The 20292-nt window shown below is 36.9% G+C and overlaps 1 protein-coding gene across 1 annotated transcript; it reads right to left on the reverse strand.

Moving 5' to 3' along the window:
• Positions 1-2868: 2868 nt before the first annotated feature.
• Positions 2869-17873, reverse strand: LOC120473320 (adhesion G protein-coupled receptor G1). Its single transcript, XM_039663107.2, has 18 exons — positions 17812-17873; positions 17660-17739; positions 17502-17573; positions 17330-17416; positions 16141-16284; positions 15707-15796; positions 14550-14624; positions 13104-13626; positions 12681-12849; positions 12468-12602; positions 12276-12377; positions 12144-12180; positions 11820-11920; positions 10315-10442; positions 9927-10192; positions 7844-7934; positions 6130-6413; positions 2869-5987 (listed from the first exon to the last, which is right to left on the reverse strand). The coding sequence occupies exons 1-18, from the start codon at positions 17856-17858 to the stop codon at positions 5878-5880; spliced, it is 2541 nt and encodes an 846-aa protein (XP_039519041.2). The 5' UTR covers positions 17859-17873; the 3' UTR covers positions 2869-5877.
• Between the last annotated feature and the right edge of the window lie 2419 nt (positions 17874-20292).

A 20292-nucleotide genomic window follows, 5' to 3' on the forward strand; every position in this document is an offset into this window, starting at 1 on the left:
TCTTTTCGTTTTAATTTTATTTTTGCTGCAGATGAAATGGTTAAACTTCTGTTTTCGCGCAGGTGCAGTGAGGGAAAAAACACTGAGTTTAGGGCAATCGGTTCGTAGCTTTGCTTCAACTGTGCGATATAGTCACGAGGAGCGACCAAATTTTCTGACATGCCAGAAATTCATCCGACCATCCGATTGTCGATCGTGAGAGGCTAATCGCCTCTCGTTTCTCCCTGTACACTGCACGACATCGGTCCGACACGAAAAAGAGTCGCACGAGTCAGAATTCAGCTCAAAATCGGACGAAAATCGCACAGTGTATGCCCGCCTTAAGTAGACATGCGTTCAAACAAACAGTCTCCTGAAGACAAGAAAGAGGATGATATATTTCACAGATGCCCTTTAATACTCACGGCCACACCTGAAATGACATTATAGGCCGTCGTTGGCCAATGTTAAGTTCGTTGTCGTGTTTAGACTCGTGTCGCGTTTAGGCATTTCCCCAAAGTGTCCTTTAGCGAATTCCCATTCGAAGGGGAACAGACTGGAAACTATGTAACTAATAAAACTAATCCACTAATCCAAACTAAAACTGAATATGACAATGATGTGACCGTGTCATAAAACAACCATATAACAAAATCATAGAATGTGATTTGTTTTTGTTTTTTTTACTTTTTCAACAAAAAAGTTGGTTTTCGCTCATTAAACAACATATTTACTGGCATTTAGACTTTCTTTTGAAGTTGATGAATGTAATTTGCTTAAAGAAACATACTTATCTGGCTTGAAACACAACAGACGATCATCAGCCACAGCAGATTCAGCTTTTCCCCAGACATAATTCCCCAAAACAGCCTGAGAGAGACACAAGAGTTGAGTTTTCTTTTCTACAGATATTGGTGGTAATTTTTTAATTTGTCGGCATTTTCTTTTTTTATTCTTGAGATGTAAAGTCCACAGTCCAAGAGGAGAGAGATGTTTATCTGTTCACTTATGAAGCCGAATGATGATCCTCAGCTCAGAGCCGCTGGAACAATGATATACGATTCATTTGCAGACATGCAAATCATGTTATTTTGGGCTTTAACTGTAATTTTCACTGTTCCTTTACGTTCAGGTCGAGTTTATCAAGTTACATTTTTTTACAGAGAACTATATAAATATAGCAAATAAATAGTTTAATAAAGATGCCAATGAAAGCATAACCTCGTAACCCTGTTTATTAGACAATAATTCGATTATTTTGCGATATATAGATTCATATTCATATTTTTGGAGCCACTGAAAGTCCATCATGATGAAGAAATTGTATTCTCTTCATGCCAATCTTGTGAGAGGCTCTTAGAGATATAACACATTTATTAACAAGTCTGATTAGCTGATTTTGACACAGTGTTTGCGTGTCTTTCATTTTTTAATAACCAAATATTTTCCACATTAGTGTGTGAGAATTTTTTAAAGCTGTAATATCAAATGATGATGCAAATATCTGTATCCACAGGCGTGTGACTTTAGTTTCATTCTGATGTAAATTTGTTTCCTAAAAGATATTCATAGTGTGTCGCTCTGACACGAATATGTTCAAACATGGATTACAACACTCGATTAATCTAACATCAGGAATATTCAGCACAATTTAATTCTCCCACAATAACAGGCGGTTTCAGTAATGATCATCACAGATATTTGGCATTTTTAGTGATTTCAGTAAAGTTGGCCCTTTTTAGGGTTATCATTTTATGTAGATAGTACATCATTTTAAACTGCACTCATTCAGAAGTGACATTTGTCTTTGTTCTTCTCATTTACATGAAAATTTGATTGAGATTTTTTGGATTTTGACAACACAGTTTCCCCTTATAAATACCTTTTATTGTATGAGTTGCAGGTTGGCATTTTTTTTCGTCATGACGTAGATTTGTGTCCAGAAATCGGCACAAAGAGTAATTTTTTATATTTTGGAGAGTATTTTTTTAAAAGAAAGTTATAAGGTCGTAGAGGATCAGCTGATAATAAGGAGTTATACTATGTATACAGTGATTAAGTAGCTCTGAGATTGAAGCAGAGAGATAGTGATCAGCGTTACGATTTTACTTTGATAGATGATTTGATTTATAGATATTCTAAAAACATTTAGTGTACTTTCGAGGCTGTAGGACCAAGTAGAAAAATGAGGCCAGCTTATTATAATGGAAGATGTTGACATTGTAATTTTTTTCCCATGTATGGAAGTTAATTGGCTTGTTGACTATAAAATCTAGGTTACTCCAAATGGGGGTGTATTTATTTAGATGTGCAAGAGGAGTGGAAATACGACCCTAATATCACTGTATACGTATAACTCCAGTATTATCAGCTGATCCTCCACCTATAGGAATATGACATCACTGTATACATACAGTATATAACTCCTTCAGTATTATCAGCAGCTGTCGTGTTTCTCAGGAGCGATTATCCTCCTCCATCCCCGACTCCACCTCTCGTCAGTCAGGATTTGGCATTCTGATTCCCCCTGAATCAGACTAAAATTCTCTAATTATTTTGTTCATTAAATTAATTAATGTTATTCTCAATACATTCATGTTGGTTCTGTTCTGTTCACCCTAAGGAGGGTTATTGCTACTCTTATTCATGGATGCGCAGGGAGTTCTCGCCCAGAACAGAACCACATCGCCAATCCAAACTGTACGCTACCTGTCAATCATATTTGACCATAGTGGTCCTGACAGAATCGCTTTTAAAATATTTTCTCGATATTGAATATAATTTTGATGTGATTTATGCATAGATTTGATTTCTAGTTTACAGTTTTGAGTTACTTTTTCTATTTCTATTCCATTTCTAAAAGAAAAATCTCACTGAATTAAATGTTAATGAAGTTTATTGTTTTTTTTTCATCCCATTTTACCCAATATAATAAAACAAATGTAATTTAAGCTGACTGCAATCATTACACACATGACTGACAGCCTTCTGTAAAGCAAGGGAGGCCTGAGACAAATGGATAGACTACTTGGATACATAAAGAAAACTCCTTGATACAAAAATAAAAACTAATAAAATAAAACTGGTATATACAATGAAAATAAATAAACAATAGGACAAATACAATAGAAAAAAATATATACATAATTAAATAAATGTCAGCCTAGGTTTATTTAACATTTAGTAAGAAGTACTACAGAAATTGAAAAATCAAATATAAAAAATAAGACAGTATGATCGTCACAATATGGATTATAAATTGATTGAATTTTCACAGTATGGATTATAAATTGATTGAGTCATCATCACAGTTTAGATTATAAATTCTTTGTTATTATTAAAATTAACGAAATTGCCTGCAACAGTTAATTAATACTGCACCCTTTAGAAAATTAATTTCTGAAATTTGTGAATCGATGCGAATCGACAGAAGATAGATTCACGATTCATATGTGAATCGATGTTCCTCCACCCCTGGTATATTTGTGCAGTTGTGATTGTGCACTCAATATTATTGATCAGACTGTACTAATGCTGTTGTATGAAAACTAAACTGAGCTGGACGATGACATCACTGTTTTCTCCAGAGCTGCTGTATAGGTAAATTAACTCTATTAATAACTAATGATTTTTACAACGGAAATGAATCAACACTAAACTTCCTTAAGCTGGGCTATGAACCTAATTTCTTCTAGATCTGCTGTACAGCCCAAGCAAACTTTGTTGCATTATTTTCCTCTTATGACTGTAAAGTTGCGTTGAAACGATCTGCATTGTAAAAAAGCATTATACAAATAAAGGTGTCTCGACTTTACATATGCGTGTGTGCATAACATGGCAGTGCTGTTGGGAATAAACAAAAGATAGATTGTACACAACAGAACAACAACCCCAATACAGAAACCATTAAATACAGACAAAGTGTACAACAGGTGGAGTCGGAAGGGCACGAGACCCAAGTGCAAAGCAAGAGCACATCTTATACCGTTGGTGTATGAATGTGTGTGTGAATGGGTGAATGTGAGGCAATATGTAAAGTGCTTTGGTGGCCATTAGGTCTATGAAAGCGCTATATAAATGCAGTCCATTTACCATTTTACCATTTTATAGATTTAAGCGAAAGAACGAGCGTGTGAGAGAGAGAAGGGGTGGTAAGTGGTGGTGTAATTATACGTTTATGATCATGGCAGGTTTTGGCACAAGAATGGGAGTGTAGGGCTGGAGGAAATGTCCTTATCATGATATAATTGTCCATCTATGTATAATTTGTCCACTGCAATGGTTGCTTTTTTCCCCCTTCATTTATCAGCTGTTTCCAGATTGGGAAAAGTTGTTCGAGAATGTCCTTTGGGTATAGACTTGTTGAGTCTGTAGTTTGTGCCTTTGAGAGGTCTGGCTTGCCCCTGAACCAGCTCTTTTTCTTTATAGTGTTCAAATGATCAGAATATCAGTCGTGGTCGATTGCTGTTGTTTTGAGATGTAATTGCTCATTTTATCATAAAGTCCTTGACTGATATTTTGGGTCGTCTGGAGTTTGTTCCTTCTGGAGTTGTGTTTGTTCCTTGTTCAGTGGTGAGTGTCTGAACAGAGTGCTTAAAAAACGATTTACTTTGGTGAGATTGTCTATCTGTTCTTGGCTGACAGTGACGCAGTTCCTAAGTGCAATCCTGGGATCAAGTCTGGAAAGTTTATTTTCAATGTTCCCTACCTCTGTGCAGCAATGGCGGTCTAGGTGATGTGGATTATGTTGGACCTGGGCAGGAGAGTGAATTGGGATGGGGAATCTCAGAGTTTGGAGTTAAAATTTTTTGGTTGTCGATAGGGTCGGGTATCGAGAATCGAGTATCGATTGGAACCGAGACTAACTTTTCGTTTTTCCCGGAATCGTTCAAAAGTTAAAATTTCGATTCCTAGTTTCGATATTCACAGTCCGGCGAGCGGAAGAAGAAACCGCTGAACAACACCAACGAAGAAGCGTCTACCGGAAGTGTTGGCATAACCGCGCGAGTCGAACATGAGTACCTTACGTCGGCGATCCAAAGTGTGGCTTTACTTTTCTAAAAATAACGAAATCTCGGCAAAATGCAAAATTTGTGACAAAAGGAGTATTTTTACAGAAGGAGTATTTCCTTCAGAAAGGCCGTTGGTTAGCAAGGTTAGCTAAACTTTTTTGACCCTGCCCCTTAAAAGAATCTGAATCGAGAATCGTTAGGAACCGGAATCGAAACAAGGAATCGGAATCGGAATCAGAATCGTTCAAATTCAAACGATACCCAACCCTAGTTGTCGATTACATTTTCGATTCTAAGGTCACGGTTCGATTTGATTCTCGTTTTTTTATCAGCCGACCAATCAGGATGCTCTCTGTCTTACATGCGCTTCGTGAGGCACACATGCAAGGTCTCTCGCTCTCTCCCTCTCTGCCGTGCGCGCAATGCCGTTTGGAGCACAGTTTTTTCTGTCTCGGCATGCACGATCGCTCTTGCTCGCTCTTCCGCGAGGTTTTAACTAATTTTAATAACGCTATCAAACCCGGCACTTCCGCGAGACTTGGGATGTCTGCAAACTGAGCGAACATTGTTAACAAAACTCACTGGAAATCCCAAAAACTTGAACACGCGCGTTTTTTCCGCTGGCAAGCCGAACGGACGTAACATGGTGGCGAGGCAGCATCGACGATTCCATTTTTTACATTCGAGATTCGAGAATGTGAATTAATTTCGATCTATTTCGATTTAGTTGTCTGGTTTATCCCTGTTCATGGTGCAGCAGAATCTGTGCACGTCAATATTTTCCTTATGGTGATTCAGGTTGTATTACGTTAAATTCCAGTTTTAAAAAAGGGGAGTAAACGAGAGAAAGTGCAAAAAGGAGAGAGATAAAGCATTTTCCACTCCATTATTGAACGATGGTTGTGGTGGAGTTGGAGCTGGAGCTTACTGGATCATCAGAGAAATTTCCTGCGACATCGTTGTGAATGTGGTAGTAATACAGGAAGAGGAAAAACCCTGAAAAAAAAAATCGGTAGAACATATTTCAACTATTTCATAAACATTTCAGATATCATTCAAGTAATTTGTATAATTTAAAAAATGTAACTTAAAAAAAAAAATTGCATCACACACAATCATCCATGTGATTGTTTCTCACCCTGAAACGAGTTCAACACGGTGAAGATGTAATATGAAGGGATAAGCATCGGTCCATAACTGAAGAACGCCACAGCCCACGTCAGGCCGAAGAGCAGGAACAAACTCAACACCATCATCAGCTGCTTTCTGAACGTCTTTCTCTTGCCGTCAGGCGATTTTAGGTGCCGGGCTTGGACAATCTTAGTGACGATCATGATGAAGATTCCTGTCGTGAACATGAAGACTAAAGCGTAGTAGCCAATGTTCACTATGTAGTGAATTAACGGATCTGTAATCCAGCACCTGTAATTAGAAGAGAAGAGACAATGTTGACTTAAAAGCTTCATTAATGTTTTCATTTTCTCAACTAGAACAGGTTTTCCTCATTAAATTATATTATAAATATATAAATTAAGACTGTCTTTGGTCTCGGTCTCGACTCGGACTCGACTCTCTTTGGTCTCGAATCGGACTCGACTCTCTTTGGTCTCGATCTCGACTCGGACTCGAGTGAGCTGGTCTCGACTCTCTTTGGTCTCGGTCTCGACTCTCTTTGGTCTCGATCTCGACTCGGACTCGAGTGAGCTGGTCTCGACTCTCTTTGGTCTCGGTCTCGACTCTCTTTGGTCTCGATCTCGACTCGGACTCGAGTGAGCTGGTCTCGACTCTCTTTGGTCTCGGTCTCGACTCGGACTCGACTCTCTTTGGTCTCGATCTCGACTCGGACTCGACTCTCTTTGGTCTCGGTCTCGACTCGGACTCGACTCTCTTTGGTCTCGGTCTCGACTCGGACTCGACTCTCTTTGGTCTCGGTCTCGACTCGGACTCGACGGTCTTTGGTCTCGGTCTCGGACTCGACTCTCTTTGGTCTCGGTCTCGACTTGGACTCGACTCTCTTTGGTCTCGGTCTCGACTCGGACTCGACTCTCTTTGGTCTCGACTCGGACTCGACTCTCTTTGGTCTCGGTCTCGACTCGGACTCGACTCTCTTTGGTCTTGCCTCGACTCGGACTCGACTGTCTTTTGGTCTCGGTCTCGACTTGGACTCGACTCTCTTTGTTCTCGGTCTCGACTTGGACTCGACTGTCTTTGGTCTCGGTCTCGACTTGGACTCGACTCTCTTTGGTCTCGACTCGGACTCGACTCTCTTTGGTCTCGGTCTCGACTTGGACTCAACTCTCTTTGGTCTCGGTCTCGTCTCGGACTCGACTCTCTTTGGTCTCGGTCTCGACTCGGACTCGACTCTCTTTGGTCTCGACTCGGACTCGACTCTCTTTGGTCTCGACTCGGACTCGACTCTCATTGGTCTCGGTCTCGACTCGTACTCGACTCTCTTTGGTCTTGCCTCGACTCGGACTCGACTCTCTTTGGTCTCGGTCTCGACTTGGACTCGACCCTCTTTGGTCTCGGTCTCGACTCGGACTCGACTGTCTTTGGTCTCGGTCTCGACTACAACACTGGCTGCCTGTATACACGAAGTCGACTGTATTTATAAAATATCTTTAAACTGTCTGTACACTTACAAAGTTCTCAATGCTTTGGTTATTAAGTACACATGGCAAGCAAATACTGACACTAATATAGAGAAGAACTCCCTCTAGAGGGACTTTGGACCTTTGAAGAGCTTTTTAATGCTCAAACAGCATCATTACACACTAAAGAAAAAGATGAACATGAAAAAAAGCATAATCAGTACTCTTTAATCATGCAATTATGACATAAGAACAACTTACATTTTTGTGTTTTTTCCAGACGTTGTTGTTATGATCAATGTTTTATATCCTCCCGATGAAACAACTGCTATGACAATAGGAGCTGAAAACACTGAAAACACACAGAGATCAGGGTTATAATAGGTAACTAAAACTAAACTTTAAGTGCTGTAATTTTTTAGGTGCCCGCTGCATCTACCAACCCAGAAAACGTGAAAAGTGACCACCCAGTGACTTTGTTTTGGCAAGCCAGTGCAAGCATGTCAAATAATAAGCCAATCAGATTTCGCTCCCCTTCTGATGTAGAAAGGGGATCTTATTAAAATATTACCGGCCCTTAATGTTTCCACCCACGACGCCAACATTTAGTTTTCGCAAGAGACAACAGTGTAACCAGTTCTAATGCAATCGCAAAAGTTTGAGCAAAGCATGCAATCTGTTCTGTCGTTCAGGACAGACGAACACTGAACAATATTGACCAAAAAATGTCACTTCTGTCTTATAAAGACCTCAGGGAACTGTGTACGCTTGGGCAAAAGTTAAACATGACGGTACATGCAAGCTCACACCCAAAAAGGGGCAAATTTGAAAAGCTATAATAAATAATCTCTGGGGGTATTTTGAGCTGACACATTCTTGGGACACCATATATTAATAGTACATCATGTGAAAAGGGATAATATGTCGCCTTTAACTGAACATTTTCATTTAGTTTAACTTGTACTAAAAAACAAAAACTAAAATTAAAAAATAATAAAAATCTATATAGACGTCTGAGGTTGCAAATGCAACCTAGTTCCCTGAGAAGGGAAATGAGACGCTAAATCTTAGTGTGGATGCTATGGGGAATGCCCTCGGCTTGACCACGGTCTGGCGCATGTGTAAACGTGCCAATCTATTGGCATGAAGTAACACGCCAAGCTGACGTGCTGTTATGCCTTGAAGTATGGCAACAAGACGTAGCATCTCCTTTCCACTTTCAGGTTAATGGGTTGCATTCACAACACAAGGTGTTCCCTTTTGAACTGGAACTTCGACACTGCGTCTCGGTGTTGATGCTATGAGGAACACAGTAACACAAACCTACTACGCCATGTTGAGGAATTTCCTGCCCAGTTGGTTGTGAATATGCATGAAGTGAGCATAACATTTAAGTGACTCTGAGTCCAAAAGCATGGTGCATCCCTACACAGTAAAAAATAAACCGTAAATTTTAGCCAGAACTTTACCGTTAAAAGTACGGTAGGAACGTTAATGGTTTTGCACACTTAACTTAAAATTTACAGTAATAAACCATATTTTATTTTCTGATAAAATTTGGATTTACCATCTTATTAATATTGATATCTGTTTTAGACGATTGTAGTACACTGACAACCAACATTCATCACAGCAGTGATGAGAGTTACATGAGCAATCACAGCTCATCACAAGTGAACACTTGTATAAAGCAATACTTAATTCAAGAAGCTGCACAATGTCATTCACACAAACATTAAGCACCATCATGGTAACACACATGAAATTTAAAAAATGCAATAAACATTAATTTAACAACATTAAATGTAACATATAACCCTAATGTACATAAATGTTCTAATAAAACTATGAGGAATTGTTGGAATGTCAATTTACGGTTTTTCACTGTAAATTATACAATGATTTGTTCTTTTTCACTTTCAAAAACTGTAAATTTAACGGTATTTTACTGTAAAACTATATCACAGTTATTTACTGTATAGTACGGAAACTTTCTGTTTACCAATTAACAGTTTTGCACTGTAGCATTTTTACAGTATTTTACCGTTAAAATCACGGTTATTTTTTACAGTGTATGTGACTTGTGAAGAAAATTGCACAGTGGTTCTGTTTCCTAAAGCAAGTTCCCCAAGCAAAACATATGGCCTGAGAGCACTTGTCCAAAGGGGCATATCACTACTTCAATCCCCAACATTTTTTGGGGAAGGAGGTAAATTCGATAGAGGTAAACATTGAGGACTGCCCACATAACCTTTTTTACCTTGCATCAAACCAGGTTCCTGTGTAAATAACTGTTATTTTCTAAAGTGAACACTATAACAGGTGATTTCTCCATGTAACTCACTCCAGCCGAACACGGTGATCTTCCTCATGTAGTTTTTGATGGTGATGTTCTGTCTGATGAGCCATAAGTACATATGAAGAGCTTGAATGAAGAACCAGGTGAATGTAGCCAGCATTGAGTAATGCATGAGCAGCGCTATGAAGACGCACGCAGCCTTGTCTTCTGTGTTGGCCACGCTCTCGTTTGACAAAAAGGATAGATTCAGGAGAAACAAAGCCACAAACATGTTCATCAAGATCTTCGTGGCCTGGTTTGATTTGGCTTTCCTGTTCAAATATAAAAACACTGTATTGGTAACATGCATTTATGCATTTTATCAAAAAGAGGAGCAAAAGTGATTGGTCAAAGAACTTAAAGTAGCTGTATGTTATATTTTAAGATACTGTACCGTAATAGGAAATGCATGAACAGAGCGACGGACAGAAAAAACATGGAGATGCCACAGCCGATAGAAGTGATGAAGCTCAATGCTTCCACAGACTGTGCTGTGCTGTTTTGATTTTCAGCTGGAAGAGACTGAGCAGAGAAAACAGATCAGCCGGATGATTTTTACTATCATTTTCACATGTCATCATGTTGTGTTACGCGCCTAAAAAATTCCTGTGGAATTTTTCCGTCTTGAGCGTCTGGCGCGTTAAGCGCGAATGATTTAGTTAGTGCTATTTGTGCATTCACGCTTTTCACGCAAATTCGCGCCTGCTGCCCGAATTGAAAAATCTGAACTTTGCCGTCAATTCGCGCCGTGTTAACCAATCAGGAGCCTAGCTGCTTGCTCACGTGGTGAAGTATCTGGATGCTTCAGTAAATTATTTTGCAATATGACTAAATGCCTGGTGTGGTTCTAATGCACAACAAAGCATATATTTTATCACTTAAAACTTTATTTCAATATTACGCACATCGGAATCAAAACCTGTTGGCGGCCATCGTTTGTATGTTGATCGAGCATTCATCGAGAGAGTCACCGCTCTGTATTTACTCTGGAGAGCTAGAACAGTGGCGTAGGGATCATCGTCGCGGTATTTGTGTCCACCGGAGCCTTCGGAGGCCGAACCGTTCGGCGAGTTTGGACCATTTGCTCGCTCCAGGAGCTGCGCTGGATGACGGCCGCTGTCAGCGGTACTTCCGCCTGTCCCGCGCCCAGTTTGATGACCTGTTTGTCCCGCATCGGTGCGACGATTACCCTCGCCCTCATCCACTGTCATTTATTTTTGTTTTGATGCTAAATAGAGCCAGCCTCCAAAAGTTATTAACCTGTCCTGTGATTTTTTTTTTTCCTCTCTTACGTCCAGACACGAACTTATGCACATGTATGTTGTTTGTCTTTACATCATAATAATATTTCATATAATCTAGATATGGAATAAATAACATTCAATACAAAATGAACATGTCTCGTATATAGAAATACAGTTTTAAGTGATAAAATATTTGCTTCGTTGTGCATTAGAACCACACCAGGCGTTTATTCGTATTACAAAATAATTTATTGTAGCATCCAGATCCTTCACCACGTGAGCAAGCAGCTAGGCTCCTGATTGGTTAACGCGGCGTGAATTGACGCCAAAGTTCAGATTTTTCAACTTGGGCGGCAGGCGCGAATTCGCGTCAAACACGTGAATGCACAAATAGCACTAACTAAACCATTCTTTAATTTAGATATAGGTAGGTGGTATAATTGGAAGAACGTTATTATTCTAGAAACATTCTTGGACTAAACTTCTTGTTGTCAATATGAGATTTTCCCCGAAGTTAGAGACTTTAAATTTTAAATGCATATATTTAAGTTTTTTCAAGTGATCTTGTACAAGTTCGCTAGCATATAAACGTGGACTAAAATATATTGATTTCTTGGGGTCTTTAAACGAAACTCTCAGAAGAGAAGCTTCTCACCATCAGCACTGCAAAGAACGTCAGATGTGAACACGAGCACTTTATGGTGTTATTGTCGATTTTTACTGTCTCACAGCCTGACGTCGTCCATGTAAGATTTCCTTAAAAGAGAAGAGAGCGGCAAATTAAATTGATTATATGAAATAACTTGATGCACTCTAAAAATTGCTACGTTGTTTTAACCCAACTTTGGGTCAAATATGGACAAACCCAGCCAATGGGTTAAACTTTTTTAAACCAACATTTGGGTTTGTCCATATTTGACCCAATATTTGGCATTTTTAGAATGTGGGAACTGATCAATACAGCCATAAGTGAATTTACCTTTGCCATCCCAAGAACTGCATGATGCATTACCGACCTGTAACAACATGTTTGATTTTATTTTGCTTCCACAGTTGTCTGGTCATTATCAAAAAAAAAAAGTTTCTTAAAAAAAAAAAAAACATTCATTACCAGATTTTCCCGTTTAATGAACATTTCTATTTTGTTGGTAAGGTTGGAGATATTGGCGCCCATCGTTATTCCATAAACCTCATTGTTCAAAACAGTTTCATTCTTAATAAGAAACCAAAAGCAATTACTGTTAATGAAATATAAACATTAAATCAAGAAACATTTTCTGAATGATCTCATTGCACACATTACCTTATTCCCCATATTTCTGAACCTTAAAATTCCAACATATGCACTTCCATTGTTTTCAAGACGTGATTTATCAAAGGCCTCGCTGGGAACATTTACATACCAGGGAAAGCCTGTCAGCTGCTTATTCTCAACAACCTGTGGATTTTAAAGAATAATTAGCACTGATAAATGATAAAATCCTAGTCAGATGCTTCAATGCTTCTCAGGCCTTACGTTGATCATGTTCTGTTCTGAAGAGTAGCATATTTTAGTATCTTTGCTTTCTGTGTTCTTGGCTTGTCTTTGGAGAACACCAATAACATCCTCCATCACAATCGCCGCATTGCTTTTATTGTTTTTTTCCATCTCCTTCACCCAGGAGTTCATTCTCTCCAGAGCCTCTCTGCAAAGTTGATTGAATCACTTGGTTGGCATTCGTACTAGAGTCTATTACACTTTACTAGAGTTTATTGAAACTGCACTCTAAAAATTGCTGGCTTGTTTTATCCCAATTTTGGGTCAAATATGGACAAACCCCAGCCATTGGGTTAAATTTTTAAATTACATTTTTAACCCAACCTTTGGGTTTGTCAATTTGACTCAAAATTGGGTTAAAACAACCCAGCATTTTTTAGAGTGTGGTAACAGCACACTTACGATGCTTTTGAGGGTTCAGGATGACTACAGTCTGTTCTATTATCTGAAGATATATTCAAAACAATCTCGTGTGGTGGAACAGTGGGAGATTGATTCTGAGTTGTCATGGGTGGTGTGACACTGGTTGTCATGGATGGTGTGACACTGGTTGTCATGGATGGTGTGACACTGGTTGTCATGGATGGTGTGACACTGGTTGTCATGGATGGTGGGACACTGGTTGTCATGGATGGTGGGACACTGGTTGCCGGTGTGACACTGGTTGTCATGGATGGTGTGACACTGGTTGTCATGGATGGTGGGACACTGGTTGCCGGTGTGACACTGGTTGTCATGGATGGTGTGACACTGGTTGCAATGGATGGTGGGACACTGGTTGTCGTGGATGGTGTGACACTGGTATCTGGATTGTTAGTGGTGGTGTGTGACTCTGGTGTGACAGTAGTTGAACCTTCATTTCTGCATTTGACACACGTCCAGTCTGTTCCGTTCCATTTCAGAACATATTTGCTTCGTTCTTGTGCTTCGTCACAATGAAATAAATAAGGAATTGGTTTTAATTATACATCTATTGTGCAATAATTGAAAGATTAAAGAAAGTGTTCTAATATGTCATGTATAAACATTGTTATTTCAGCATTATACAGTTGCATGTTCATATACACTCTCAGGTTCTCTAAAGAGCTCTAGGGTTCTTGACTCAAAGGTTCTATATAAAGAGAAATGTCTTAAATTTTTGCATAATATTTTCGTGTTTAATTGGTTAAAACAATTGAATTTTTAATTGCAATCATACACTGTAAAAAATATTTTCAAGATTTGTTATCACAACATATTTTCTTTTGTCAAATCAACTTTATAATAATTTATTTAGTTGAGATAACTTTTTATTTTGAGTTTCTGATGCTTCATTGTATTAACTCACTTTTTCCAGTTCAATCAACTGAAAATTTTAAGGCAACCCATGTTACTTACTTTTTTAAGTTAAACAACAATATTTTTTTACAGTGTAGTAATCACAACATTTTTTTCTTTTGTCAAATCAACTTAAATAATTTATTTAGTTCAGATAACATATTATTTTGAGTTTCTGATGGTTAAATCATTCTCCTTCATTGTATTAACTCACTTTTTCCAGTTCAATGAACTTAAAATTTTAAGGCAACCAGGTTACTTACTTTTTAAGTTAAACCATCAATATTTTTTTACAGTGTAATTGCGCTAAACAATGTCAACTCCTCATGAACGATTTACTCATGCTTGTCAAAGCAAGTAGAGTCTGTGTTTAAAAGGTCAATGAACCCTAATATTACCCCAATCGTATAACTTAATGATTTTAATCTGGAAAAAAGACATGCATGTTCTACTACATGCTGTAGGCCTACTTTATTTATTTTGATGTGATGGGTGTGTGAAGTTGTAAGTAGTTTATAGACACAGACTCACCACTGCATGTATCATTGGCAAATGTTGCATTTTTACATTTCTCTCCAGGATTAACAGAACGTAATTCCGAACAACCTCGATAAATAATGACAGCACATAATTGTGTCAGACACAGTGTTATGATTTGTACATCTTTGTATACTAAGAACAGCATAAAGGTATTAAAAGGCAGGAATAAAACACCACAGAATGTCAGTGAATATCAATCACAAATGTGTAAGAAAAATATGCATATTTATATTCATTATATCAAAATGAACAAATCTTTTTCTGAGTCAATTCGTTTCGTTCGTTGAATGAACCAAATGACTCTGAAAAAGATTGGTTCGTTTTGATGAACGAGTTCGAACAGGAGAGTCACGAACGCGCATCACAGAACAGAGCAAGGCGAACATTTGAGCTTATAAAACTTAAACTTTGTTATTTATTTATTAAATGAGTGATCATGTCGCTTGATAAGACCCTTGTTCATCGTCTGGATGGAATCGTTTAAAGTCCTTTGAACAGTTTGCACTGAAACTCTCATTTGGACCTTGAACCGTTTGGACCCCATTGAAGTCCATTATATGGAGAAAATCCTCGAATGTTTTCATCAAAAACCTTCATTTCTTTTCGACTGAAGAAAGAATGACATGGACATCTTGGATGACATGGGGGTGAGTAAATTATCAGCAAAAGTTTTTTGTTTTTTTTTAAGTGAACTACTCCTTTAAGTCATGTTTACTAGTCCCTATTTTTAATGTGATATTATTGTTTAATTGTTTTTTTTTTTAGTTTTATTATTTTGCCGTCATTTACATTTTTTCTATAAATACTTTTCACAAAATTCCTTCAGTTCTCCCTGCAACATAATGTGTTTTCATATAATCCTTATCTTGTTATTTATGCTAATATATCCAAATATATGGTGTCATGTTGATATTAAAAGAAAGGCTGCGAAATACATGGAATTTTGTGGTACTGTTACTAAACTTGATCTAAAATTGGACTTTCCCATTGAAAGGATCATGTAAATGATTGAACCAGTCTAACCAGCCCAATCATATTATGTAGGCCTAGACTTTAGAACGAACGAATGAGGCTTCTACTTTCATTTTTATGCTATTCTATGCTTCTAGATAATGAGGATTTTACTGTAGAAGAGGGTCAAATCTTACATATTCTTGTGTTTGATTTGCAGGTGGTGGTCTGGCTTGTCGGTGCGCAGGTTAGCAGGGGGCTGTTGTTCTGACAAGTCACACTATGATCTGGATCAAGCGGAAGGGAAGAGATGAAATTATTACAACACTTGCTAAATATAATAATCTAAACTAGTGTAAAATAGTCTGTGGTTGTACCATGATCTGCTGTGTCTCATTGCATATTTACTCCATTTAAATATTATGATTAATATAGAATTTCAGTCTTGCGTTTGTTCTATTTTAGCTTTGCATTGATTTCTAGAATGTTCAGAAATATCAAAAATCTAAATATTATCAACAGCGATGACGTCATAATGACTGACAGCAGCGACCACTGGTGAAAACACAGAAGTGTGCCTGCTGTACTCATGCGGTGTTGTGTGTGTTACACTGCGCCTGACGACACGCACCTTTTATATTCAGGACCGCTGATGGCAGACATTTAGATTCCTTTGTTAAAAACCACATTTGTATGTCTTCAACCGTCTCATTCATTCTGATTTCATAGTTCCCCAACTTGTTTGTTATATTAAAAAAGTCTGTTGTGCATTTTCCTGGAAACACAAGAGAACATTTTAACATTTGTGACCCTGTACCACAAAACCAGTCAAAAGGGTCATTTTTATTTTATTTAGATTTATAATTTATATATGGTTTGTTAGAATAGTATTTGGCCGAGATGCAACTGTTAGAAAATCTGGAATCTGAGGGTGCAAAAAAAATGTAAACATCTAACACACACAAGATTGTGCATTTATGTTCGCGATTTTTCTGCATTCACTCACAAAAATAAATTTGTTATATATTTACGGTAGGAAATTTACAAAATATCTTCATGGAACATGATCTTTACTTAATAAAATATTAATAAATAAATATATATATTTAATATAAATATATTAGGGATGTGCAAAAATTAATTGTTATTAATCGCATCCAAAATAAAAGTCTGTGTTTACATAATATATTTGTGTGTGCTGTATATAATTATTTTGTATATATAAATACACACACATGCATGTATATATTTAAGAAAATGTGTTATTCATATATAAAATATTTATATTTATATAATATAGATTATATATTTATATATATACAGAATTTAAGTGCAAATAATTCTTAAGTATATACATGCATGCATAGGTATTTATATATACAAAATAATTATATACAGCACACACAAATATATTATTTAAACACAGACTTTTATTTTGGATGCGATTAATCGCAATTAATTTTTGCACAGCCCTAATATATATATATATATATATATATATATATATATAATTAATTAATAAATATATATAATTAAAAACTTAAAATTTAAAGATTTTGCCATGGCAGCTAACTTACATAAAATAGGCCTAAGTTTAAGTTGAAGTACTAAATATCTAAAATTAAAGTGAAATAAATGTAAAAGAAACCTAAATATGAATTCTTAAAAACAACTAAAACTAATAAAAGTTACAAAATAACAACAAAATTAATAAAACTTTAACTAAAATTTAAATGCAAACTGAAAATATAAAAACAAAAGCTAATTCTAAATATTAATAAAAATGATAACAGTATATAATACAAAAATACCACTGTTACCCAGGGAGGTTGTTTCCGGTTGAACGGTCATTATGCAAAAATTCCCTATCAGTGTTTCACAAGCAGATGGACATGTCAGCTTTATAGCTGGAATAAAAAGGTATTATCTCTATGAATATGTCAGTCGTCACAACATTTTAGAAGATAAAAATGCAGTTTATTTCACATCTACCTGCGCAAGTTGATCTATTTGGGTATTGGGCATCTGACAAATTATCACCAATGAGCATCATCTTCAAACAGCCTGCACAAACAAACACATCATAATGAGGCTCTGCGCATCTAAAAACATGTTCATTGAGACTTTCTTTAAAGTTTAAAGCAACATACTTATCTGGCTTGAAGCACAGCAGACGATCATCAGCCACAGCAGATTCAGCTTTTCCCCAGACATAATTCCCCAAAACAGCCTGAGAGAGACACAAGAGTTGAGTTTCTTTCTACAGATATTAGTCATAAATCTTAAAGCATTTGATATTTACATTCTTGAGATGTAAAGTCCACAGTCCAAGAGGAGAGAGAGATTCATCCGCTCACATATGAAGCCGTACGATTATGATCCGCAGCTCAGAGCCGCTGGAACAATGACATACGGTTTATTTGCATGCATGCAAAACATGTTATTGTGGGCTTTCACTGTAAATTTCAATATACTTTTACATTTATGTCCAGTTTATAATGTCACATTTGTTCAGAGAACTACATACGTATATAAAATATACTATATATACAAATATATACACTAATATACAAATAATCATATATTGAGTAATAATAGAAATCATGATATCATGAATCATGATAAGATTCAAATGAATTCTTTGAAAGAACGAAACAATGTGTTCTTTCTAAAGTGCGTTTTTCACTATAAATGACACTTGTTTTGGTATTTTGGTCACGCAATGAATGACATTATCAGTTTGATGATTTTTGAGAGCCACTGAAAGTTCATCATGATGAATAATCTTTTTAGATATATTTACTTTTTTGAGCTTACAAAAGTCTATCACTGAATAAGAGACAAACATTTCCGATTGTCTTTGAGGTTTATTTTCTTGCAAGAAAAGGCCAGCAGTCGTACAGTCTCTTTCTAGGCCAATGATGGTCATACGTGAAACAATCTTAGACTTGTTCATCATATTGTATCCTTTAGTGACACTCTTTACTATTCCAGTACAAATCCATTGTAAAATAAGGTTTGTGAGAGCTCTTTTACGGTCATGTGATGGTCACACACATCTTAAAGATAATTACAGCATAATTTAATTTAATCACTGTAAAGCTGCTTTAAAACCAAATACATTAAACGCAGAATAAAAGTACTATTTGTTTGTATCCTAATAAAGTGCTTATAGAACTAAAGGTGATTTCAGAATGATGAAGATCAGAGGTTTTAGATATAAAAGTGAGGTTTAAGCCAGGCTTTTTGTGTATTTTATTCAACCAAATATGTATCTTTATCTCTCTGAATGATTTACCTTGAAATGATAAATCTAATAAGCATGCAAATATATGATGCTTGGCCTTTAGTTTCATACTGAAGATGCAAATTTGTTCTCTAAAAGATGTTCAGTATAGTTTGTGTCTCTGATATGCTCATGTTCAAACATACAAGACAGCAGGGCGATTATAACATTAATAAATCTAACATTCAGCACAATTCAATCCTGCCACAATAACAGTATTTTATTAACAATCACCAGAAATGTGTTAACTGTTTCCACTGAGGGAATTCGTAGTTTTATAGAAACATCGCAAAACAATGTCAACAAAACTGGCATTTATCTTGTTGTTTTTGGGCCTGACTCGGTGAGAATATTATAAAACTCTGCACTGGATAATGATTGCTAAATGTTTGAGCCAAAAATCTTAATTTTCAACATTTTCAGATGGATCAATGTATTTCATTAGTAGCCTAATGTTTGTGAGAATAAATATTATTATACCACAGGGCTGTTGAATGCTTGAATCTGATTGGTTGATAAACATTCTAAGGTGTGCAGTTATTTTTAATGAAACTCGCGGCTAAAGTAGTTCCGGCAGGTCTCGACCGAATTACAGCTCTATATCCCTTCACCACATGATTTCAAAGGTCTTTACAGCCGACAACAGCAAAACAACCAAAACACACAACATGGTGTTTACTGCTATGAGAAGTGCCGAGAACAACACCTTGATCTTTATATGATCTTAATTGACCTCACGAAAGCCTTCGACTCAGTTCCCCGCACCGGGCTCTGGCTCATTCTGCGTGAGATTGGATGCCCAGAGAAATTCATTATAGGAGTAGTTCACTTTAAAAAAAACTTTTGCTGATAATTTACTCACCCCCATGTCATCCAAGATGTCCATGTCTTTCTTTCTTCAGTCGAAAAGAAATTAAGGTTTTTGATGAAAACATTCCAGGATTTTCTGCATATAATGGACTTCAATGGGGACCAAACGCTTCAAGGTCCAAATGAGAGTTTCAGTGCAGCTTCAAAGGGCTTTAAACGACACCAGATGATGAATAAGGGTCTTATCAAGCAAAACGATCGCTCATTTAATAAATAAATAAAAAAGTTTAAGTTTTATAAGCTAAAATGCTCGCCTTGCTCTGTTCTGTGATGCGCGTTCGTGACTCTCCTGTTTGAACTCGTTCATCAAAATGAACGAATCTTTTTTTGAGTCATGACTCGAAGGGTCCTTGATAAGACCCTTATTCATCGTCTGGAATCGTTTAAAGCCCTTTGAACAGTTTGCACTGAAACTCTCATTTGGACCTTGGACCGTTTGGACCCCATTGAAAAACCTTAATTTCTTTTCGACTGAAGAAAGAAAGACATGGACATCTTGGATGACACGGGGGTGAGTAAATTATCAGCAAAAGTTTTATTAAAGTGAACTCCTTCTTTAAGCATCTCTTCTTGACGGACAGATCTAGCTATAATGGCAGGAGAGATCAATATATCAAAGAAAATACA

The sequence above is a fragment of the Pimephales promelas genome, chromosome 15 (genome assembly GCF_988280905.1).
Source record: "Pimephales promelas chromosome 15, fPimPro1.hap1.1, whole genome shotgun sequence".
In the NCBI taxonomy this organism is placed as follows: Eukaryota; Metazoa; Chordata; class Actinopteri; order Cypriniformes; family Leuciscidae; genus Pimephales; species Pimephales promelas.